This window comes from Lactuca saligna, chromosome 3 (assembly GCF_052625555.1).
Source record: "Lactuca saligna cultivar CGN05327 chromosome 3, ASM5262555v1, whole genome shotgun sequence".
Taxonomy (NCBI): Eukaryota; Viridiplantae; Streptophyta; class Magnoliopsida; order Asterales; family Asteraceae; genus Lactuca; species Lactuca saligna.
The window spans coordinates 44,478,816-44,504,294 of record NC_136419.1 but is presented as its reverse complement, the minus strand read 5'-3'; the positions used below and the strand labels follow the sequence as shown (position 1 = coordinate 44,504,294).

Genomic DNA, 25,479 nt, shown 5'->3' with positions numbered 1-25,479 from the left:
TAGATGACTATATCAGCTTAAACATCAAGGCCTCTCATAATTTATTTCATCATCTATATTGTCTACCCATCTTTACCAATCATAATTATAGGTATAAAATACATATACGGTTTAAATCGAATAAAACATGTAAATTTTCTTCATCCAACATAAATATAAAGAACACATATAATATCCACGCATATCATGTAATTTATATTAAATACTTCATATCTATGTGTAAGATGAAAGTAACTATGCACACTTGTTAAAGTGACGATTCGCAATTCAGACATCACTTTGCTTCTTACAATTTTCTTTTCCTTTGATGAAACCTAGTATCATTGTTACAAGATTTTAGTCTAATATTTATTGCAGCTAATTATTATTCTAGATTTATCATTAACTCAAAGTCTACGCCACGATGATAGGGACGATGAACCTGAATCAGGTGTGGATATAAATATAAAGGAGGAAAGGAAATGTCTAGGAAGAACATGAGTGAGAAGGCGGATTTTTAGAGGCGATATGACTGTGGAAGGAAGGAATGAGAGATCTCACTCACCGTTTTGTAGATGACGAGAGATGGCCATGGATTCCGGTAGGTGGTGTTTTGTGGAGGAACCATATGTATCGTCTGATTGAAAAACCATCCTGAAATAGCAGAAATGGCTTCATAGCCAGCAATGGTCATTGTTGACAGAGGAAATACTTGTCAATAACAACGGAAATATCAGCACACAATCAAAGCCTCTTCGATGGATTTTTAATTTTTTTTTTTGATGGTGATGACGGAGACTCGAGCATAGATTATATCAGTTGATTTGTGGAATGACGGTTAATGGAGGCGGGAGGGAGATAACGAGGAAGGTGATAAATACGTTAGAGGCGTAGTATTTGGGGGTGATGTGAATTTTTGTGTGACAGAGAGATGAAACTTTGGATAATCAATATTTTCTTCCAAATATCTGTTACTAAGATTATCCTCACGTCTTTCAATTTTAAACATAAAAACCCATTAGATTTGATCTTGTTTACATATTATGTCACGAATCATCTAAGCCATCCAAATAATTGATCTAACGTTCTACTATTAGTTATAGGGTTATCTGAAAACTATGAATTCTCAAACTTTTATATATATATATATATATATATATATATATATATATATATATATATATATATATATATATATATATATATATATATATATATATTTCTTAAAATGGAGTTAATTCGTATAAAATAACTTTCTGTCATTCATAATAGTTTATGTTTTAAAAGGTTGTATGATGTGTATACTAAACCTTCTAAATCATAGATTGTTCTATATATGAAAAAATATTGTGCACGAATCATTTCTTTAAAATAAACAAACGTTTAATGTAATTTACTTGTAAAATATTTTAAATATTATGTTAAATCAATAGGGATAATGGCTTAAAAGATAATATACTTTTTGATTTGTACAGATTGTCACTCATTTTTTCCGTCTACATTTACCTTCAACTTGATTAAACTGTACACATTCAGTTCTTATGACCGAATGCTCCAAGGTAAGCCGAAAAAAATGACTTAACAGGATAATATATTTATTACTTTGTTCACATTTATTCCTTATATATATATATATATATATATATATATATATATATATATATATATATATATATATGTATATCGAATATTTAGTCTTTAATATTTTTGTTTCAAAATAAGTCCATGTTGTTTTTGTACACATTCATTATTTATGATCGATTTCTTTAGGTTTTTCTCATAGCATCGTACGTGAGATAATCATTAATAAGGTATTCTAGGCCGTTCCAAAAAAAAATAAGGTGTTCGAGACTGTTAATGCTTATAACAACCTCAGTCTTGACTGTTTGGTTGTTTAGGTCTTTTGCTTTAGCTTAAGTTTTGTGTTTTGTACGTCGTAATTTCTTCATATGTAATTTCTTCATATGTTTCTCACTGTGTACACATTTAGTCCTTAATATATATATATATATATATATATATATATATATATATATATATATATATATTGCATATTTAGTCTTTAATATTTACTTTGTTGAAAAATAAGTCCATGTTTTTATACACATTTATTATTTATGACCAAATTCTTTAGGTTTTTCTTATAGCATTCTACGTGAGATATTCATTAATAAGGCGTTCGGGGATGTTGATAGTTATGGTCATCCCGGCCTCGAATGTTTGGTTGTTTAGGTCTTGTGCTTTAACTTAAGTTTTGTGTTCTGTACGTCGTAATTTCTTCACATGTTTTTGGAATTTAACGATCTTTATATCTATGCGTTCGTATTTGAGTCTACTACAATTTTCGTTTAGATGACTTCCGTTAAAAAGTAATACAATGTATTTATACTTACGAATTTAGGGGAATAAAAAAACGTTCATACATACATTTATAAATGATGCATGTATATAAAGATCATAAGTAAAAATATATTACATTTTTAACGAGAATAATCTAAACGAAAGTTGTAGTAGACTCAAATGCAAAAATGTGGATATAAAGATCGTTAAGATCTGAGATCGTATGAAGAGGTTATAACTTTCAAAACACAAGACCAAAGAAAAATCACAAAACATAATCAACCAAACAGCCGAGACCGCGACGACCATAAGCATCGACAACTTCGAACACCTTATTAATGATTGTCCCATGTGAAATACCGTGAGAAAGACATAAAGAAATCGATCGTAAGTACTGAATGGATACAAAAAACAACATAAACTTATTTTGCAACAAAAAAATATATTAAGAATTAAATGTGTACAAAGTAATAAATATATTACGTTATTAAATCATTTTTCCCGATTTACTTGGAATAATCGGTTGAATATGTACACTTTAAATAAATTGAAGGTGTAAATATCGATTTTTTTTAAATTAAGAAGAAAGTTTTACATAGTTGTAGCGGGTAAACGAGCAACAAGCTGTATCGCAACCCCTTTTTAGATGACAAAACTAATTTTTTTAATAACATCTATAAATCTAAGAATCATAACGTTACTATGTATTACCCATTAGACCCTATTGAGTAACTTCACAACTTTTGAGATAAGAAAACCGAAAATATCAAATGCAAAGTATATAAACCGAAAATAAATATAAATAAAAAAAAAACTTAGTAATCAAAAAAAAAATTATTAGTTTTTTTTAAATCTTTATCCTTAGATCAATATTCCAAACTTTTAAAGGCAAGTAATACAAAAAACACACCAAATTCGTTTTTATCAATGAACTTACGATTCTTAATTACAAATACTTTTCAATTATAATTTTGTTGCCAAAATAAATATATTTTAGCCATCTCACCCACCCATCACCCAACACACTTTTTGTATTATTTATAAGAGAGAAAGCGATTGAGAGGGAGAGGGAAAGCTATCCACACTACCCCATTTTAATCTCTCTACAAACACACAAACGTAATTCATAAATTCTAGACTCATCTGTGTGTGTGTGTGTGGGTTTGATTCATCTTCTCCCTTCTACTCATTTCAGTTCTGCAGCTTAATCCTCAATTTTTCTATGGAGAGATGAATTATTAGCGATCTGAAGCACAAATCTTCTACCTATCGGAAATGGGTCGTTTTCGATTTTGCAGTCGATCGTTAAACGTCGCCATTGTCGCCCTTTTCTTGTTATCTTTTCCTTTTATGTGCTTCGGGATTCGTTATTTTCCTGCGAATGGAGAGATGGAGGTTCATTCGGGATCTGATGTTCTGTTTGGATACACTGAAGCGCCGGAATACCGAAACGGCGTAGGCTGCTCACGCGATAGCATTCACGTCGCAATGACGATCGACTTGGAGTACTTACGTGGCTCAATAGCCGCCGTACACTCCGTCCTCCGTCACGCTTCTTGTCCGGAAAACGTGTTTTTCCATTTCATCGCGGCGGAGTTCGACCCGGCGAGTCCAAGGGATTTGACTCGACTTGTCAGATCTACTTTCCCTTCGCTTAACTTCAAGGTGTATATCTTCCGTGAAGACACAGTCATAAATCTGATCTCGTCATCGATCCGGATCGCACTCGAGAACCCGTTGAACTACGCCCGAAACTATCTCGGCGATATCCTCGACCCGTATGTAGATCGCGTCATTTACCTCGATTCCGACATCGTTATCGTCGACGACATTCAGAAGCTCTGGAACATCACCTTGCAAAAGAACAGGATCATCGGAGCACCGGAGTATTGCCATACAAACTTCACCAAGTACTTCACCGATAGCTTCTGGTCCGACCCGATGATGTCCCGGGTATTCGGGTCGAGAAAACCCTGTTACTTCAACACCGGCGTAATGGTAATGGACATGGAAAAATGGCGAAAAGGGAATTACCGGAAAAGGATCGAGAACTGGATGGAACTCCAAAGAAAGAAACGAATCTATGAATTGGGTTCTTTGCCGCCGTTCTTACTGGTGTTCGGCGGCAACATTGAGCCGATTCACCACCGGTGGAACCAACACGGCCTCGGCGGAGATAATGTGAAAGGTAGCTGCCGGTCGCTGCATTCCGGTCCGGTGAGCCTGTTGCATTGGAGTGGTAAAGGGAAACCGTGGGTGAGACTGGATGAGAAGAGACCGTGTCCGTTGGATCATCTGTGGGAGCCGTACGATCTTTACAAACGTAATCATCACCGTCATCAATCAGTCGTTGGATCTTTCAATTTCGTTGGGTATTCCAATTATTTCATTTAATTTCATTAAAATTAAATAAAAATTGGAACAAAAAAACTTTTTTGTGTAACTTTATTAAGATTTTAATTTCTAGGGTACATCGTGATTCAGAGATTCTTTGACAGCTGTGTACAGAAATTGTAGGAGTTTTTTTATTTGATTGGTTGGATGGGTTACAAGGGCAATTTGGTAATGTATATTACAAGGGAAGATTGAGATTGAGATTGAGATATGTTTCTTTAATTTCTTTTGCTTATTTTTTTATTATTATCTAATACCATATACAATTAAAAAATTATACAAAGAATAATTTAATTTATGGGTTTAATTATCTAGTAGTATTCGATTGAAAGACTATTTCATTGGGATTTTCAATTTTGGGATAGAAAAGGAAATTTTAAAATTCAATTTGGTTTAAATGTTTCTTAATTTGGTTAGTTTGGATTTTGGATCAGATCGTATAATCATTTATAGTCTTTAATTGAATTATATTTTCCATCTTAAATAATGTTAAAAGAATCAATGAAGGACGCGTATTGCATAACTAAGGAATAAGGATGGCAGGGAGCTGGTAGCTATCTCGTTTTGTTCAAAACTAAATGAGATAACTATTAGTTTGAAGCTTTTTTAAACTAAAAAAGCTATGAGCTTTAATGTCAAATGAATTTTTTTGTTTGAAACATTTTGTTAAATTCCACAAGGTAGAAGCTTCCAAACATTCTCAAATGTTCCGTGCCAAACACAACCTTAGTGTTAGAAACTTTCAAACGTTCTCAAATGTTCTGTGTCAAACACAACTTTAGTGTTTTAAAATTGAGTATATTTAAATGAATATTTAATTCTATTTGTACCAAAATGATTTATGGGTTCTTTGAAAATTATATTATATTATATTTTTGTGATCATATAGGGTGTGTTAAGCAAAATTAACTGGTAACGGATAACTTGTATCTTGTACCGTTTTGTTAAATGCTATATGAAGTAATATTTGAATTTGGAGCTTTTTGTTTAAACTAAAAGTTAGAAGCTTGTAGTGTTAAACCAAACTTTATGTTCTAAATGGAACAATTTGTCAAACGATAAAAGCTAGAAGATTTTAAATGTTCTGTATCCAACATGTTATATATATATATATATATATATATATATATATATATATATATATATATATATATATATATTGCGAAATCATGCATTTCCCTTAAAAATTGCTATTTTTTTATTTATATTGATTCGTTATTTATAGGTTTGTTTAGCAAAGTGATTTTAGTTTTTAGTTTAATAATAAAAGCTTGAATAAATGAAACATTTGGATTAAAATTTTTATATAACAAAAAAATAATAATCCAAATAATGACTTTAAACAATTTTTTTAGCTATTGGAAAGTACGCGCTACGTAGAAGAAATATTGGAGTCGGGGTTTTAATGATCTATGTAGGGTGTAGATCTTGGTACGCAACGCGTACTTGCCCAAAGCCCAAACCCCAACTTCAGGGTTTTGAGCCATATTTAAGGGTTCTAACTCTCATGAGACTCTTCCATTCACAACCTTCATTCCCCTAAACGTTTCCTTTGAAACCCTAATTCTATTTTTGGTGCCTTGTGAGCTTAAAGAGTGCTTCTGTGTGCTTTTGAAGAAAAAAGAAGGTGGTGGAGTTGCTTAGAAGCTTGAATCAACCTTGAATTTGGAAAATCTTTTCCCTCATACATCTCTAGGAGGTATAAAGTCTCCACATTTATGAGTTTTTATGATAGATCTAGTTCATGCTTAAGAATGTCTATGTTTTGTCCCCATAACTTTGGTTCTTATGGGTATTACCCTTGGTCATTAGGGTATCATTTCCAGTCGGTTTTGGAGTTGTTAACATATAAAATTGAGAGCTTGGTAACTCTCATTTCCCCATGCATGAGTTTTTGGACAATGGAAGGCTTTTTGGACCTAGGGTTTGGTTTGGTGTCCTTAAGATGCATGGAAATGGATAAAATTAGGGACTTTATCCATTAAGACATTCTTTAGCTTAGATTTGGAGGTTTAGTGGTATACTCTTCTGTATTAAGAACTTAACGAGAAGAGTTCTTGTCAGCGTCGTATGCATGGCGTAATTATGGCTACATAACACCTAGCGCTGTTTTGTCTCGTAAAAGCCACTTGATAGTTTATGAAGGGTGTAAAGTTGTTATGCATGGTGTAACTTGGTTAATGTTGACCTTTGACTTTTGATCGTTGACCGTTGACTTTGACAAAGTTTGACTTTAGGTCAAATGGGGTAATTTGAGTAATAGATTGAGGCTTAGTCCATGTTTGATGTTTAGGTGACCTGTAGAGTCGGTATTTGGAGCAGTGATCGGTTCAACTATCTTCTAGACTTTGAGGTGAGTTTTTCCTCATTGTACTCGTAGGTCGAAGGCACCAATGCCGGCCTACTAGGTTGTTTCAGTTACCTCGGTATACAAGATGTTGCTATGTTGTAGTGAACAGTTAGACTGGTAGATCTGTATGATTACATGTACTTGCTGGTTATATGTTTATGTTTATCTGTTGCCTATGTCAACATAGTACGAGTGGGATGAGGTGGTCTTGCTTTGTGTTGTAGGCTAACAAACCCAGGGGCATTCCATTTAGGAGACTATAGGCCAGAGGCAATCCAGTCAGGAGACTGTGGGCCAGGGGTAATCTAGTGGTGTGGGGTATATTAGGGGAACTCACTAAGCTTTGGCTTACAATTTGATTTCATGGTTTCAGGTACATCAGAGGATCCAGGAAAAGTGAAGGTGTGATTGTTCACATCATCCTTGGATATTTTGTTGATTGATGATTTTAGGATACTCTGATTTTGACTATGTTGTTGAAAACAATGTTTTTGTATGGTTTATGGATTATTAAAGGGTTTTAAAAATGAAAATTTTTTACTATGATTTTTGGGATGTTACAATAGGTAAGCTTATCATTAAACCCAAATTGGTTAAAGCAATCATGAAACATGATATGAAAAAATTCCTCAAAGGTAGTATGGAGGTCAGGGAAGCCCACAACACACCTTCTTAATCATAATCAAGAACCCAAATGAAGCAATTAAACTCAATAGAATTGATTAGCCTTAAGAATGAAAGCATTCCTAATTCCCAGAGGATGTAAAAGCTTACACATCCATAAAGAACTCATGATCCATAAGCTAGAGATGATTTATACCATCATAAAGCCCTTGTTCTAAGCAAATTCAATGATTCAATGCTAAACCAAAGAAAAAGACTAACAATTGCTCATCAAGTACCAAGATCATGATCAAAGTATTAAACAAGCATAAAAACTATGAACCAGAATCAAGAACAAGATATAAATGATAACTAAAACATGAATCCTACAAAACTCATAAATATCCAAGGGATTTAGCCAAAGTCAACCAATTACTAGAAGAATGTAGCTATATCTCTCCAAAAGTGCCTCCTAGGTGCTCCAATGGTGGAAAAATCAAAGTGGTGGCTACAAGACCTAACCTAGAGGAAATTGATGAGCCAAATGACCAAAACACCCCCATAAGTGTAGTTATGTGGGTGACCGCACACATTTGCGCAGGTGAGACCCCACCCTCACAAATAATGCTGAAATACTATTAGCTCTTTTCTTCCACCACTCCACCCAACTACTCAAGATTTCTTTATGTCCCTTCCACACCTCATATGATTAAAAATGGACCAATTATCTTTAAGCTTCAATATGGATAGTCCAAGATCATTTTCAAGAGTCCATGGACTATCTTCATAAGCCCACATCATCCAAGTCTTTAGCATGTCAAGCCCAATTCTTCCAATATTGATCCATAAAGCCCAATAACTCCTTGAAAGCCCACCAAACCCAGCAACAAGCTAACCCACAACCGCAACAAGACTCCAAAAAACTACAAAACACCTTATGCAAAAGAGAAAGTACCCAATACGATCCAAGACAGAGAAAGAATAGAATTTGAAATTCAAAAATAAAAATAAAGGCTAAAAATGATAAAATAAACTATATAAAATAAGTAAATAAAATAAACTATCAGAAATAGCTTGGAGATGGCTTTGGTATATGTAACATGCCAAACACCATAGGTTTGTTTTTCAAAATTTAAAGGAAATGAAATCCATTTTCATAAAAACACAAACTACCAAAATACATATTTCACAACATAAATTCAAAATACAAGTATCATATTTAACATCTATCAAAATCACGAAGACAACTGGAGGGTATGTATAGTCTTGCCCATGCTTTTCCATGATCCTTAGACGTTCCTAAAACATTTAAACCCACAACTGTAAGCCAAAGCTTAGTGAGTTCCCCAAAGTATAACATTCAACACATCACAACTATACATATAAAATAATTATGGGTTATTAGCAACCATGAGTCATCAGTGGCTCAAATACTACATATTAGGGCTATCAGCAACCACGAGCTATCATCAACTCAAATACAAACAATTTGGGTTATCAGCAACCCTGAACTATCAACAACTAACATACAACAATTTGGACTATTAGCAACGTCAAGCTATCAGCAGGTCACATACAACATATGATATAAGTAACATAGTGAGGATACTCAGCTCACATACAAAGCATAAAACCCTACAACTCGCAAAATGTGAAAGCATTTATAGCAACAACCTAAACCTATAATCCAAGGTTAAATCTCAGCCTATGATCTAAACCCTACAGTTTGACCAAAAGTCAACCATAGTAAAAAGGTCAATGGTTAACAGTCAAAGTCAAACCTTAAGCCACCATGTTGTGGCTAACTCATGGCCGCGTCGTGGCAATAAGAAGACAGAAGATACAAACCTTTCATCCACCAAGTCATGGTTAGCGCCCGGACATGCCAAGGTTCGTCTGGAAAACCCATCTATTCATTAAGTTCTTAATCCGCTAAGACCAAGCCTCAAAATTTCCAGAAGACTTTAATACATGTAAATAAGTCATAAAAATTATAACTTTATGGGAATACACACCTCGTGCACATCCTACATGTTTTTGGTCAAAATGGTAAATGTGTAACCCTTATTATTTGTATGTTCCCAAATCACACTTACATTCTAGATCTACAAGATAAAATACTCTAGAGACATTCAAGATTGATAAAGTTGCAAGCTTTATCTGGAGTTCTTCCATAAAATTGAAAGATCTAGTATGCTCAAGAATCATATTAAAGTGATATTGCTATTTAACATATGATACTAATGTGTTACACTAACAACAAATTGATACAACTAATTATGTATTAGAAATTGATTTTAATAAATATTCAATAAACTCTTATAATTAATTGGGAAAATATGTATTTCAATAATTATTTTATAATTACAAGTAACATATTATTTCATATGGTATGAATTAATAAGTCATGTACAACCTTTTGGACTAGTTGAAACTCTTTTGTCTTTTACCAAAAGACAAAGTTAATATTTTATAATCTTTGAGTTTATAAAATTTAAATAGATCTTTCTTTTATTTGAGGGATGTGCACAAAATTAAGTTAGATAAAGAGTGATGGTCTTTTGCATTCTTTAATTAAAAGAAATAGGTATGGGTGCATGCATGAAGGGAAAGCTTGTGTAAAGGTCTTAATGGTTAAGGACCTTTAGATTAAGTGTGTTCCTTAACTAGCTAGAGGTTTGCACTTTTGGGTTACCCTTTGGATTGAAAATGTCGTGAGTTTCTACTCACTTTCCCCCTCTTTTCTCTTGCTTTGATCTTGAAGAAGTTACTTGCTTATTTTGCTCTCTTTGGTTCATATTTTAATATGAACTAAAACTTAAGAGTTTTATAAAAAAGAACTAGCATTCTACATCAAGTTGAGTAATTGTTGGTGTTTCTGAAGTTCATCGTTCTTCATCAACTTCCAAGCCTCCCAAGAGGACCCAAAGAACTAGAAATGTTGTTATTTCTTCATCTTCTTCTTTGGTGCTTGTTTTCTTTCCAAACTTTGCAAGATGATCCTTGGTGGGTTTAAAATTTTTATGTTATTCAAAATTTATAAGTCTTTCATTGCCTAAATATGATGTTTTGAAACTAATTTTTGAATAAAAACCCAATAATTGGTATCAAGAGCCACCTTACAAGTTTGGTTAGATTTTTTGATTTTTGAAAATTTTAGTTGTAAAGATTATGGAAAACTTGGTTTTGTATAAAAACAAGTTCATGCATATTTTCTATGACAACTTTATTATTGTTAGTTTTTTATGTGACAAAAGTTTCATGTATCTTTTGTCAATTAAAGTTGTCTTAGAAAAACAAAGGTCGTTTAATGTGTATGTTGATATGTATGATGTGCATAAACTAACCAATGACCATTATGTCTGTTGTGTTGTGTTTGTTGTTTTCATTATAAAAGAATGGTGTAGTAATTTATTTATTCATATGGTATGTAATAAATTAAACTTGTTAGTTTTCATGGTTTATTTTTGTAAATAATAGATTAGTTGTTAGAAATAATTTATTTGTACAAAAATATAACAATAAATAAATTTGAAGCATTTTTTGAAGACAAATGTGCAATTTTCACAACTAAAAGGTGTGCAGGATTTTCAGTGACAGTTTATGGAAAGTGTCACTAATGCTGTCTACAAAGAGCTGTTGGACTTTTAGCGACAGTTGCTGACATATTGCTTTCAAGAAGTCTTTCCAATCTTTTGCAAGCAAATGGTGTTTTCTAAAATGGGAGCTTCTACAACAACATTACAAGAAGATTTTTTAGACCCTTAAAATGTCCCTTTAGGAATGAACTTGACATTTGTGTTGTCTCGCAAAAAAATGTCATTAGTTGGTTTTTTTATGTACATATAATTTTATGCATGTTTGTGTTGTTTATTTTATACAATTATTATGTATGGTTGATAAGTTAGTTTTTCACTTGATAAAATAATTTTGGACAAAACAAACATCACATGGAGTTTGGTTTTCAAAATTTATAATGTGGACATAAGATGTAACAAATTATAGTTTTAAAATAAAATTTTGTTGTATAAAAACGTTAATAACGTCAAATTTTGAAATACACAAATATAAGTTTAAAATGGTGATTTTTGAAACTTATACAAACTCCAAATATATAAGTAATAAAAAGAAGTTTTATTAAAGATATAAAAAGGTTCAAATGCACTCAAACTTAATATCGATTATTAACGTTAAAATTATATAAAAACTAGCTTTTTATATAGAACCTTCAAAGTTGATTTTATTTTGAAAATTGGTACCATGGTTTATTATATGCATGTAATAACCATGATATCATATGTTTTTAAAACTAGAATTATAAAACATTTAAAATACCTTTTTACAAACCTCAAAACTATGCAATCCATTTTGAAGAACACTCACACATCTCTTGTATGTACTAGTGGGATAAATGATGCCCAACTAATTAGTGTTATATTATGATGGACGATGTATCTTTGCGATTTCTATAACCAAGTTAAAGGCCGACTACACATATTCTTCAAATTGGACGATTTGATCGAAAATATTTTGTGATAAAGGATACCTAAGCAAAAGAATTTCAAGGCATATATGGTATCAAACATGCCTAATTAAGTTTGTTATTAGTGATCCCATAAATGAAGAAATTATATAGTAGTATATAATTGATAATTGATATCTACCGGGTTGAATTCAAATGGATGGGATAAAGTATACCTAACCATTTATTTGTTTTGCAACTTGGATCCTAGACTTTGATAATTAATGTTTTTGGAAACTAAAAGGGTATTAATTATTAAAGAGTTTAAATATTGAAAATACTAAATGAATTTTGTTAAAATTTTGTAGTTAAATAATCCATTACCATTACCATGAAATTGTCATTTTCTTTAATGACATAATCAAACAATAACATTCAATAGGTACAACTTCAATAAATGGGTTCATGTATTAAGAGGAAATCTTGTGAGAGATACGAATTTGTATACTCTTAAAGGTACTAGTCTTAAACTATCTGCTTTGAGCAATATGCCTAAACATTATACCTAGTAAAGGCATCACTATAATGATAAAGATGTTTCTAACATCAAACTAGGAATTATACAAAGCCTAAAAGAGTCATGTTGTGTGATCTAGGAGACCCATGTTTTATCGACTAAACATCTTTAAGCCCAAGAAATCCAATAAGGCCCGCATAGATGGATCTTGTTTCTTTTGTGAAGAAACTGGACATTGGACGAGTATCTGCTTCTCTTATCTGGAACGACATTCTGGAAGAGACTAGTACTTCAGGTATCTACCAGATAGAACTCATAGCTTTCTTATAATAATTAGCTACTTGGTACTTAAATGTTAATACACTCTCGAAGTTTACCTTATTAATTGTTCTAGGAACATAATGTACTTGTAATATAAAACAATGTTTTTTTTGGAACAATGTATGTTTTAATTTAGCTTGTCTAAATATATGTCTTAGTTTAATTTATGAATGATTGACTATTTACTTAAATTTTTTTTCATAACGATCAACTTCTTATTCAGAAATAATAAAAATTCTATTTATGAGATTAGATATCTTAATAAGAATTATAAAGTAAATATCAATGTTTTATAAATAACAAGTTATATTTGCAAAATGCTTTTGACTTAAAACTTGTTTTAAATCAACTCATCTTTGACATTGTTATCTTTATTATATAAATGGCATTCACATATTCCGACTTCAAGAAATGGATCTTTGAATGCAAATAATGTAGTTTATTTGACATATGTAAATCTTATTCATATTGTAACGTCTTGTTTTGAGACACTTTCATTATGGACCCTTATATTGAGATTTCTTGCATATTGGTCCTCAAGTAAGAGAATGAGTGTAAAGGACCCTTAGAGGAATTTTTGTAAATTTGGACTTTGAGGAGTATGCAGTGCACACATGTGTACGTTGAGCGTACTAGGGCGCGAATTAGTATGTTGGGCGTACACCTCGTATGCAGGGCATACATGGTAAGCATGTGATGAGATTTAAAAACTCTTTGATTGATTAGATCTTTGTAACAGGTAAACAACGAACGTAAAAACAATGAGATAAAACACAAGTATGGATCTGAATGAGTCGAATGATTAGATTACTCAATCCTCAGCAGAGCTCGATTAAGAACTTCCGCTGTAGAGGATTCTAGGGTTACAAAAGATATCTTTTAAACAAGACGTAAAATCTATATTCAAGACTACATAAAAAGATGCATGCAAGCATCTATTAATACTCAAACCCTAACAAACAAATCACGGATGGACAGGCCCATACCGGATACAAAATAGGGCTAAGAGACGAGCCCAAGACGCAACACCATATACCCAACAATCTCCTCCTTTGCGTCAATTGGGGCGAGACCTCACTTCGGCTTGCTTGCACCTGCGGCACCGACTTTCTTCACGGTTTTGAACAGGCAAGGAATAATAGCAAGAAGTGTTTGTCGGAAGTGAATATACCAATTGATCATGGCGTTGAAGTATTTCTTATCACTCTACGAATTCTATTTGCACCGATTGATGATTCCCAGAACATGCTCCAAGCAAGAAGTGGTGTAAAGATGTTTGTCAGCCAAAGCAAATAAGCATTTTTGACCTTCTGCCCCGGTGAACATGACTGAGTTTCGTTTTGGATCAATCTTTCCCATATGCATTCTATTTAAATCACTTGCAGAACCGACTGGAGTGATAGTCGGCTTCTTTCTAAGAACATTTGCAACTTATTGATCCAACTTGGCAACCTCCAAAATATAGCACACCAACATCCTCTTGAAATGATCTATGATCGGACCATATTCCATTTCATTAACGAGAAGAATGTTGTGCAGGATTATCCAGTCATGAGGATTTAAGTTGGGAAGATCGGCTATAGAGATGGAATGCTCGGTTTTGTTGGATCCCCTCAAGACCTTGAATCCGACATTGGTGAAGTTACCCTCCCGAACGAGTTTGAGGACCCGAACATTGATGATCTTCTGTGCGCTCCACGTCTGATACTAAGGTTAAGCTGTCCTCAGATAGAAGACTATAAGTTCCCTATCAACCTTTGGGTGAGGATGAGGGATTTTAGCTATGTGGGTGAATGCATGGAAGATAAAAGCTTTTCTGGTCAAGGGCATGTCAAATTGGGAATCCACCGAATTGACCCGGTCCAAGGAGATTACTGGTTCAAGCCAAAGAGTGCTGGGGGACTCGATAGCTTCTTTAACAAGCTCTTCAAGAGTCCAAGGAGGAAATAGAGTTTTTCTGCTTTCAAGGAGATCACGAGCCTCCTTTACCTTCCTCTCTTTGGCTTCAGCCTCTCTGGCAATCCGAGCATTTTCATCAAGCTCCTTCTCCCTGGCCTGTTTCTTTAGAATGCTGGCAATCGGTTCTTGGTCCTCACTTTCATCACTGTCATCGATAATTTGTTTGTCTTTGCTTTGAGCACTCAAACCTGATGCAGGAACAGTTGTTGGTTTGGGTGCTCTCGGAGAAACTAGTGAAGAAACTGGGAGTGATTGAGCTTTGGGAATCGGAGGGGGTTTTGATTGAGTTGTGGCCTTCGCTTCTCCCCCTTGTTTCGGATGTTCCTCCTTCTTAGGAATCCCTTCGATTCGGCTAAGCAAGGCAAGGGCAGGAGCAGGCTTCTCTGCAAGAGTGCGCCTCACCGAGTAGTTAAGAATCGGATCATGGGCTTCAATGATGTTGGATAGAGCCCCGTGAACATCCAAAACACAACTCTTAATCACAGCTTTCTCAGACCGAAGAGAATCGATCTCCTTCTATGCTTGGGAGAGCTGATGACTTGCAAGATGGAGTTTAGAAGTTTTACGAGCAAGCTCATCCTTTGCATTAGAATCGACGGCAAGAGTTTCTTGGAAGCTGAGTAGACGATCTGCAACCGAAGACTGAAAAGACTGATTGTCTTCTTTGATGGTTTGACGAAAGCTGGCAAAGTGGTCTTTTTCTGTTTCTAGGGAATGGACCAGCTTCTCCACAACCGTGCGAATCTTCTTGGTATTGGTTTCGGATGCCCTCTGTAAAGACTCAAGAAAAATGTTAGCGTCTTCAAATAGTTTTTCAACTTTTTCGGTCGCCGCAGCACACGCCTTTGTAGAGTTGTCAATAGCAGTAGTAGTGGAGCTAATTGAGGCTTCATGTGCTTTGGTGAAAGTTTCCACCATCCCCTTAATGGCGGCCTCCGAGATGTAAGATGTTGAGGTAGAGGAGGAAGCCACAAGATTATCAATCTTCTCGTGGAGTTCCTTGATGTGCTTTTTAGTAACAGGAGCATCATCATCATCATCACTTTGGACTTGGTAGGGGCTGTAGTAGATGGAGTTAAAGGTCATATCCTCCCCTCCCAGAAAGGTTTCAGTTTCAGCAGAGTGAGTAGGAGATAAGGGTGTAGCGGATGGTTCGGTAGTGGAAGTGGGTTCGGGAGCTAAAGTAGGTTCGGGTGTAGAGGTAGTTTCGGGTTGTGAAGTTCGAACCCCCATATCAGATACGTTGGTTTGAATCTCACTGGTGGTGGTTTTGGTGGCTTCAGTGAAAATAGGTGGTGGTATAGGAGTAGTTGTGGGTGGAATGGTAGTAGAGGTAGTTATGGGGGGAATAGAAATAGAGGAGGTTATGGTGGGAATGGAAATGGGGTTAGTTATGGAGGGAATGGAAATGGAGGAGGTTATGATGGGAATGGAGGGTATGGTGGTATGAGAAGGAGAAGGGAGTTTTGATGAAACTGGTACCTCATGTGCAGGCGAGTGAGGAAGAGTATCGCCTCTAGCTGACTCTTTTGAGTCAGATTGGTTAGCCTCTGAATCGCTTGATGAAGAAGAGAGAACAAGTTTCCTCTTCGGCTAAGTTTTCTTCTTCTTCGCTGGGGGGGAAAGATCTGTCTTTGAGGGTTTGCGCTACTTAGGAGAAGGACCCTTCGCTCCCTTTGCTGCTTTCTTAATCTTCCCTTTCTCTGGTTTCTTTCCTCTAGCAGCTGGTTTATCTGCGTCATTGGTGGACTGAACCATTGCTGCAGAAAGTTCCCTTGGACCCAAAGGATGAAACTCCTTGTAGGCCTTCATGATGAAACTCTCCTTGGACACACCAGCGAACATGGATTCCGGAATGGAGCCGACGAAGGAGAACTTGGTCGGATCAGTGACGATGATCTTGGTGGTGTGGAAGACATTGATGGAGGAGAGGAGGGAATCGGGAACGGTGGGAACATGAAGTTTATCCATTGCCCACTTGGTGATCAGTGTCCAAAATCTGGAATAGGACACTTCAGTATGGCGAGAGGAGGAGGCAAGGCTCTGAATGAGTTGTTGCTAGAGAACCGAGCCATAGTCAAGGTTTATTCCATTGTATAGACCATAGAGAATGGTCATGAACAATTTACTGGCCCCATCAGAACCAGAACTTCGCTCAGATAGCCCCTTGAATAGAATGGTGAATAAGCCATTCCATGGAGGAGGAAGACACGACTTTTTAAACTTGGTGACAGTCGTGAGGATTTCTGTGTACCCCATGTTGTAGAACATCGAGAATAACTGTCCCATAGTTATGGAGTCGGGATTAACCCTGGATTCATCAGGTTCAAACCCTAGAAGCCAGCAGAATCGTTGCTTGGAGATGGAGGTATTGTGAGAAAGGAGGTCGAAGTAGATTCGATCCACTGATTTGTCATAATGAGCAGTGGAGAAGACCTGGGAACGACATACCATAGGCACAATTTCGACCTTCGACAGGGCTAGAACCAGTGGAGAGTATTTGAGACACTCCACAATAGGCTACATAAAATTTTCGTAGATGATAGAGTTTAGATCGTTCACCAGGCTTTGTTGAGTGCGAATGGGGAGAATGTTGGTGCGAGAAGAGGTTTCCTGAACAGAGGAAGAGTCCGCCATTATTGAATGCAAGGTTGAAGATGATGAACAGTAGATAACGAATCACCTGATTTTGCTCGTGTAATTTTTGATTGCTGTAAATGTGGAAGGAATCAGGAATGTTTCTTTTATACTGTGGGTAGAGGAGAGAGAAGAATCAGCCCCCAAATCTTCTTGAAACACGAAATAGTTCCGGATTTGACTGAATCGCGATGGTTGGCAACCCTGATGATTACGCATGAGAGAGAAAAACTGTTCCTTTTTGCACGCGTGCCCGTCAACTCACTATTTAATCCGTTACTCTGTCGGCTGCGTCAGCACCTTATCTATTAAATAGCTGTCATCCAAACAAGAGATAAGGATGGAACCGAACCAGACTTTTGGAAAATCAAAGATTTTCGTGCATAGAGTGTCAAAGATAAGGAAATAAAGCGATATTTATGTGGGAATTTGTGATGTCAATATAGACACGAAACAATTGATCCCGGGCACGGATCACTTTCTTCAAAGTCAAGAGAGACTTTAAAGTGTCTGTGTGGATTCCCGTTGAATTACGATCAATCATTTGTTAAGAAGTGTTGAATGGCATCTTTTGATAAGGCTTAAAAGGGTGGCTTTCGCTTCAGTTTAGAATCCCAAACCTTGACATAAGATCGAGACTAAATGAAGTACCTGTGAGACCGATGTGGTCTGTTGAACAAGTAGGTTGGGATGTATGTATAGTGACATGCTGGAGATATTTGTTTGTGAAATCTCAAAAGATTAAAATTGGATTCTAAGGGAAGAAATGTCATGGTGATTAACAATTTCATAAGAATCACACAAAGGAAAGAGATTTCATGATACAACTACAATTGTAATTGTTTACCGTCAATTCATGTAAGGTATTGAATTTAGGGTTTCACTTAGCACGTAGTGACACGAGGCTAAGATCATAAACACAGAGATTGTGTAACCATAAACCTCAGTGGTTATTTCTGAGAGTCTCAAGGGTTACTATATGGGACCGAAATATGATGGAGAAAAATATTGAGGTGGTGAAAAGAAACCAAAGTACCTCTGCTAAAAATAGTGACCAAGCAGTAAACTCTTAACCCATATGAGAAAAGAGTAAGGTAGCTCAGGATTAGAATAAATGTAGCAGCCTTATTGGGAAGACAAGGTTTGTATATACCTAGTCATTAAGGCTTTATTCAAAATCAGTTGAAGCTTTGGACAACATGCATCAGCATGCTTCTAGGGACGCTTAACTAGTATAAAGTGTGAGAATGAAACCTGTCCCATTGATATTTAAACAAGAATAGAAGTAAAAGTAAGAAAATATTTTTGGAGATTTGAAATTTTTGAAAAGAGAAAAATTAAAAAAAAAAAAAAAAGAACCGAACCCGAAATGGACCGAACGCTCGGTTCATTTCGGTTCCTAAAAAAAAATATTTTTGGATTTTTGGAAAACAACTGTACATATGTATACAACCATAGACAACACCTTTTTGAGATAGAGCGAAAACGTGTGTAATGGGACCGAACCCGAAATAGACCGAGCGTTCGGTTCATTTCGCTTCCAACTTTTAACTTTGAGATGGTGTTTTTGGTACCGACTCTGATTCCATCATTCCTAGACCTTGAAGGATTTTATTGAAACTAGCTTCAGGTAGGGCTTTGGTGAAAATATCGGCCAGTTGATCAGTGGTTCGAACAAAGTGAATTTCGACATTTCCATCCTCCACATGATCCTTAATAAAGTGATACCTCAGTGCTATATACTTGGTCTTGGAGTGTTGCACTGGGTTATGACAGATCCTAATTGCACTTTCTGAATCGCAATATAGTGGGATCTTTTTCATGTTGAGTCCATAATCACGGAGCTGGCTTTGGATCCAAATGATTTGAGATGTACAAGAGGCAGCTGCTATGTACTCTGCTTCGGCTGTAGAAAGAGAAACACATGTTTGTTTCTTTGACTGCCAGCTGACCAACTTCCCATCAAGGAATTGGCAACCTCCTGTGGTGCTTTTCCTGTCTAAACCGCATCCTCCAAGGTCTATATCTGAGAAGGCTTGAACGAAGAAGCCTGAGTTTGATGGATACCATAGACCGAGAGAGGTGGTTCATTTCAGATACCGGAGTATATTTTTCACTACAAGCATATGTGGTTCACAAGGATTCGCCTGAAACCTAGCACAATAGCATACAGAAAACGTTATATCAGGCCTACTAGCAGTAAGGTACATTAAGGACCCAATCATCTGGCGGTACAACGTAATATCAACTCCCGGTTTTTCCAAGGAGGGTGTGAGTTTGGTGCCGAATGCTATTGGAACTTTGACCTTTGAGTCTCCCATCATGCCAAATTTGGCAAGAAGAGTTTTAGTGTATGCTTCCTGGTTGATAAAGATGCCTTCGGGTCCTTGTCTAATATTTAAACCAAGGAAAAAATTAATCGGACCCATTGAGCTCATTTCAAATTTAGTCTCCATCAGCTTTCTGAATTCAGCTGTTAAGCTGGGATTCGTTGAGCCAAAGATGATATCATCGACATAGATTTGTACAATCATAAGGTGGTTACCTTCGTTCTTACGAAAGAAGGTTGGGTCAACTGAACCTTGTTTGAATTTGGACATCTTTAAAAACTTAGTTAGCGTTTCATACCAGGCCCTAGGTGCTTGTTTCAGGCCGTAAACTGCCTTGTCCAGAATATTACAGTGATTTGGGTACTTCTCATTGACAAAACCAGGAGGTTGCTCCACGTAGACCGTTTCAAGTTCTCCATTCAGAAAAGCGCATTTTATGTCCATTTGGTAGACCTCGAAGTTTTTGTGCGCAGCATAGGCAAGAAATATTCGAACAGATTCCAGCCTTGCAACTGGAGCGAAAGTCTCTTCGTAATCAATTCCTTCTTCCTCGCAGTATCCTTTCACAACTAGACGAGCTTTGTTTCTTATTAGATTGCCTTCCTTGTCCATTTTATTTCTAAAGACCCATTTGAGACCAACAACCGAGGCATCTTGAGGAGTTGGAATGAGATGCCAAACATTATTTCTTTCGAACTCATTAAGTTCGTCTTGCATAGCTTGAACCCAATCAGAGTGATCAAGAGCGGTGTTTACTGTCTTTGGTTCAACTTTTGAGACAAAAGAGTTAAACATACAGAACTCTACTTTTGAAAATAAAGAAGTTTGCTTTGCCTTCAGTTGAGATCGGGTCAACACTTTTTCAGAGACATTACCCACAACCTGTGAAACAAGATGATCTCTAGTCCATTTGGCAAGGGGAGGGTAATTTGGATCATAAGATGGATCCAATTCAACGTTCACCATCTCTTCCAATTCAGATTGACTGTCTTCATCATAAAACATATCGGCATTCTCCCCCTCGAGTGATGAGCTTTCCGGTGTGGCTGGTGTTTCTGGTGCTACAGGAGTTGTGGTCTCGAGCGGTGTAGAGCTCTCTGACAGTGTTGAGCTTTCGGTTGCTATAGTACCTTCGGGTGCAGTAGAGCATTCGGGTGCTACAGTACCTTCGGGTGCAGTAGAGCTTTCGGGTGCTACAGGAATCGAGTGCTCCCCCTCAACTGGTAAGCTTGACTGTTTTGAAGAAGATAGATTCTCCCCCTCAATTGAAGCACTGTGTTGAGAAGGTTTATTTGGAGCTGATTCTCCTTCACCCAGTCGTTTGGCAGCTTCATCGACAATTTGCTTAAGATGGTTGATTTTGTTGTCTGCTGCCTTGGCTTCCGAGAGAGTAGCTTTCTCAGGTTCATCGAATAACTCCACAAACTGCTCAAACAAATTAGCAATCGAGGCCGTGACATGACCTATTTGAGTGAAAATTTCTCCAATTGCTTCTTCAGTAGCCTTTATCCTTTTGACGAAGCTGTCATCGAAAGTCACATAATATGTCTCTTCGATCTTCCTTGAACGCTTATTTAAGACCCGATATGTTTTTGAAGTAAGAGAGTATCCCAGAAAAATCCCTTCATCGGCTTTTACGTCGAACTTGTTACGATGTTCTTTAGAATTGAAGATAAAGCATCGTGAGCCGAACACGTGGAAGAATTTGACATTTGGCTTTCTGTTGTTGATGATCTCATAAGGGGTGAGAGTGAAACGCTTATTGAGATAGGACCTGTTCTGCGTAAAACATGCTGCAGAAATAGCATCAGCCCAAAAATATAATGGTTAAGAAGCGAAACTTAGCATGGTTCGGGCCACCTCACACAAAGATCGATTTCATCTCTCGACAATTCCGTTTTGTTGAGGGGTGTAGGGAGCTGAGAAGTTGCGACTGGTTCCTTTTTCTGCTAAAAAGTCTTCAAAATCTTTATTTTTGAATTCTAGCCCATTGTCACTTCTGATGTTGCGTACTACTTTCCTCAGCTACACTTCAACCTTCTTAATAAACATCTTCAGCTTGAGCGTTTCCTCAGATTTGTGCTTCAGAAAGAACACCCATGTAAAACATGAAAAGTCATCAACAATAACAAGAATATACTTGCTACCGCCAATGCTTTCAATAGAAGATGGACCACACAAGTTAATGTGAATTAACTCAAGTGGTTCAACGACTTTAGTGTTTATGATGGATGGGTGACTTTGACGACTTTGCTTCCCCATTTCACACGCAGCACACAAATGTTCTCGATCAAACTTGAGCAATGGAAGACCCCTAACATGACCTCCTGTGACGAGTTTATTAATATCCTTGAAATTGAGATGGGAGAGCCTTCGGTGCCACAACTAGCTTTCGTTAGAATGTACTTTGGATAACAGACAGATAGCTGGGTTTCCTTTGATAGGTTTGAGATTGAGAGGAAACATTTCGCCTTTGCTCTCCGATTTGAGAATTACTCTTTTTGTTTTCTTCTCTATTATTTCCGAACCCTCATCATCAAATGAAACTTTAAGACCGGTACCTCCAACAAGCTGAGATACACTGATGAGATTATGCTATAGTCCTTCAACGTATGCAACTTTTCTGATTGTTAAGTCTCCATTTGTTATCATCCCATAACCTTTAATCGTGCCATATGATTTGTTCCCGAACTTGACATTCCCGCCGTTTGGAAGTGATCGAAATTCCCTCAGCTCTTCCTTCCTTCCTGTCATGTGACGTGAGCAGCCACTGTCAATATACCATTCTTCGTCGAACTGCTCGTCACTTATAACCTGCAAAAATCAAGCAGATTTAGGAACCCAAAGTTTCTTGGGTCCACGTGAGCCTTTCGCAGGAACAGGAATAGCAAGAGAAATGTCAACGAGATACGTTCTTTTTATTAAAGTTGTTTCATCTTTCTTCTTAATAGTGAAAACTTTAATTTTATTGAGATTTGATACAGTCGGTTTGGAATGCTTTTGAATACTCTTAACCGGCGAAACCTTCGATTTTCCTTTCAAATCTGTTGAAGATTTTGGATTTTGAGTTTGAATAGAATTGGATTTAGAATGGGGTTGAGAAGAATTAGAATGAGAGAATTTAGACGAAGAAGTTTTCTTGACTTGAGATTCTAGGTGACCCTTTTGTTTGTGGTCATGAGTGAGACTGAACCTTGAACCTTGGTAACTTTTGCTCTTGGAACCGAACCTATGCTTTCGGTAGCTTGTGTGCTCTGAACCGAACCTATGCTTTCGGTAGCTGGTGTTCTCTGAACCGAACATATGCTTTCGGTAGCTAGTGTTCTCTGAAGCGAACCTATGCTTTCGGTAGCTGGTGTTCTCTGAACCGAACCTATGCTTTCGGTTGTTAATACTTTCTTGCGGTCTGACTTCTCTTTTCTCTGACTTCCTATCATGATCAGAAAAATGAGCATTTTGAGATCGCCAGAACTGTTTTTTGCTCAGAGAGATTCTTCTTGTATCCCAGATTCCTCTGCTACTTTTGATTTTTCACCTGTCTGAGTTGCCTGTGAATATTTGCCTTCTGTTTTGGCTTTTGAACAACAAGTTCACTTCTTATAGATGAGGTTTCGTTTGTGGAGGTGACTTCTTCTACAGGAATTTCTTTAGTGCCACTGGTACTTGGCACGTCAAAGTTATCAGGCTTGTTCAGCGGCTCTGGTACATATCTTCCTTTTGTTTTCCAGGACGTTCGCTCTGATAAACCAACTGTTTCATCGGCATTATCTATAGGAGCAGACCAGAAGAACTCATCGCAGCCATCTGCGTTATCTTCGTTTACAATGGTAGTGAGTTCGGTTGTTTGATGTTCGGATACTCCTTTGACTTTATATACCTGATTTGGTGTTGTTCTCACCTTTTGGTACACAACAGCCTTTTCCTTAAGAATCGGGGACTTATTTTGTGACAGACGAGCGAACTCCACGGAATTTTCGGAAATAAGATTTTTGTGGTATTCGTGTTCGCTTTTGACAAACTCGGAACAATCGACTTCATCTTCTACATAAATTACACTCATATCATCATCCTCATTAAGTTCAGATGCGTTTTTAACATCAATTTTATTTTCCGAACTTAAATTGGCATTCAATGAATCAAATTTTTGTATGGTTTCGGTCCTTACTTTCAGCCTATCGTTTTCATCCAAAAGATTTTTCAGCATGTCCTTATGGTCCTTAGACTTTATAAAAAATTCTATTTTGTCCAGACCATACATGTAGGTGGGATTCACATCATCAGACGATACAACACTTTCGCAATTATATGCTTCAACATTGATTTCATCCTCCTTAAACTCAAGGAAGGGCAAAATCATGTGATGAATTTTCTGCCCTATTTCACAGTTCAGATGAAGTTGAGTGATGTTAGCATAAAGACGTTTAGCAATTAAACAAAAAACATTTCTCTGTTTCAAAAGTTTTAAATTGTCTCTTTGCAAATAAATGTTTTCATCTTTGGATTTAATCAGCTTCGACTCCTTCAGCTCTATCCACATCCTCCGTTCTTCACTCTTGGAAGACACCCTGCTTATTTGGTCAGTTAGGTTAGAATTGGTGACCCGTGTTTGAGTTAAACTACTATCTAGATTTGAGATTCTTGAATTTAAGCTTTTTAATTCTTTTTCATATGAATTTTGTGGGACTTTAAATGAAACAAAAACAGATTGTACCTTCTTGATCAATTCATCTAGCTCATTGATCTGCACGCTTAGAGGTTTTGCTGTGAAGCATAGGTCCTCTCGCTCATTGGAGTCTTCATTCCCACCATCTGTATTGTATCCCCTCATTTGAGATACATATGTCACCATCAAACACTTCCCACCGCTTTCTTCACCTCTTGCAACGTATGCCTCTCCATGAGATGGTTTCCTGACCTCATCATCCTCTGAGTCGGATGACCAGACCTGCACGCCACCGAACTCATCATCCGCTGCCGAACCCTGCACAATTAAAGCATTCATTGAAGGGTTAGCAGTAGCTTTCTTTCTCTTGATCTCTTCCATCTTTTTCATCAACAAGGCCTCTTCATCTTTTTCCTCATCCTTCTCTGTCATTTACTTTAGAACCCAGTCTTTGGCATAGTGGTTCTTTCCTCCACAGTAGTAGCAATTCACACCTGAATCTCCTTCAACTTTCGCCTCTTTCTTTGGTTCCTCTGTCTTCGGCTCCTCCTTAAACTTTTCAGAACTATAGCTTCCCTGCCAGTTTTGGTTCTTATTGGTAGGGAATCTCTTCTTGATAAATCTCTTTGGATTAGACACCATCATTGCATAATCTTCAGAGGTAATATCATAGTATTCTAGGTCCAGATCTTCATCTTCTACCACATTTTTGCTTTTAGATAGGAGGTCCAAGGATCCCAAACTTGAGACTACATTCTTCTCTTGCATGACAATCTTTTCTTGGGATTTCAAAATTTCCACTAGCTTTGCCAGCGAATAAGACTTGAACTGCTCGTGAGCTTTGACTGTAGACACAACAGATCTCCATTCAGATCTTAAGCCATTAAAAAAGGTGACTTTCTGTTCAATCAGCTTCCTTTCTAT

The 25,479-nt window shown here is 36.5% G+C and overlaps 1 protein-coding gene across 1 annotated transcript; it reads left to right on the top strand.

Annotated features, from left to right (window-relative positions):
- Positions 1-3,364: 3,364 nt before the first annotated feature.
- Positions 3,365-4,935, top strand: LOC145036219 (putative galacturonosyltransferase-like 9). Its single transcript, XM_078984681.1, has 2 exons — positions 3,365-4,691; positions 4,787-4,935. Exons 1-2 carry the CDS (start codon positions 3,595-3,597, stop codon positions 4,812-4,814), a joined length of 1,125 nt encoding a protein of 374 aa, XP_078840807.1. The 5' UTR covers positions 3,365-3,594; the 3' UTR covers positions 4,815-4,935.
- Positions 4,936-25,479: the final 20,544 nt, after the last annotated feature.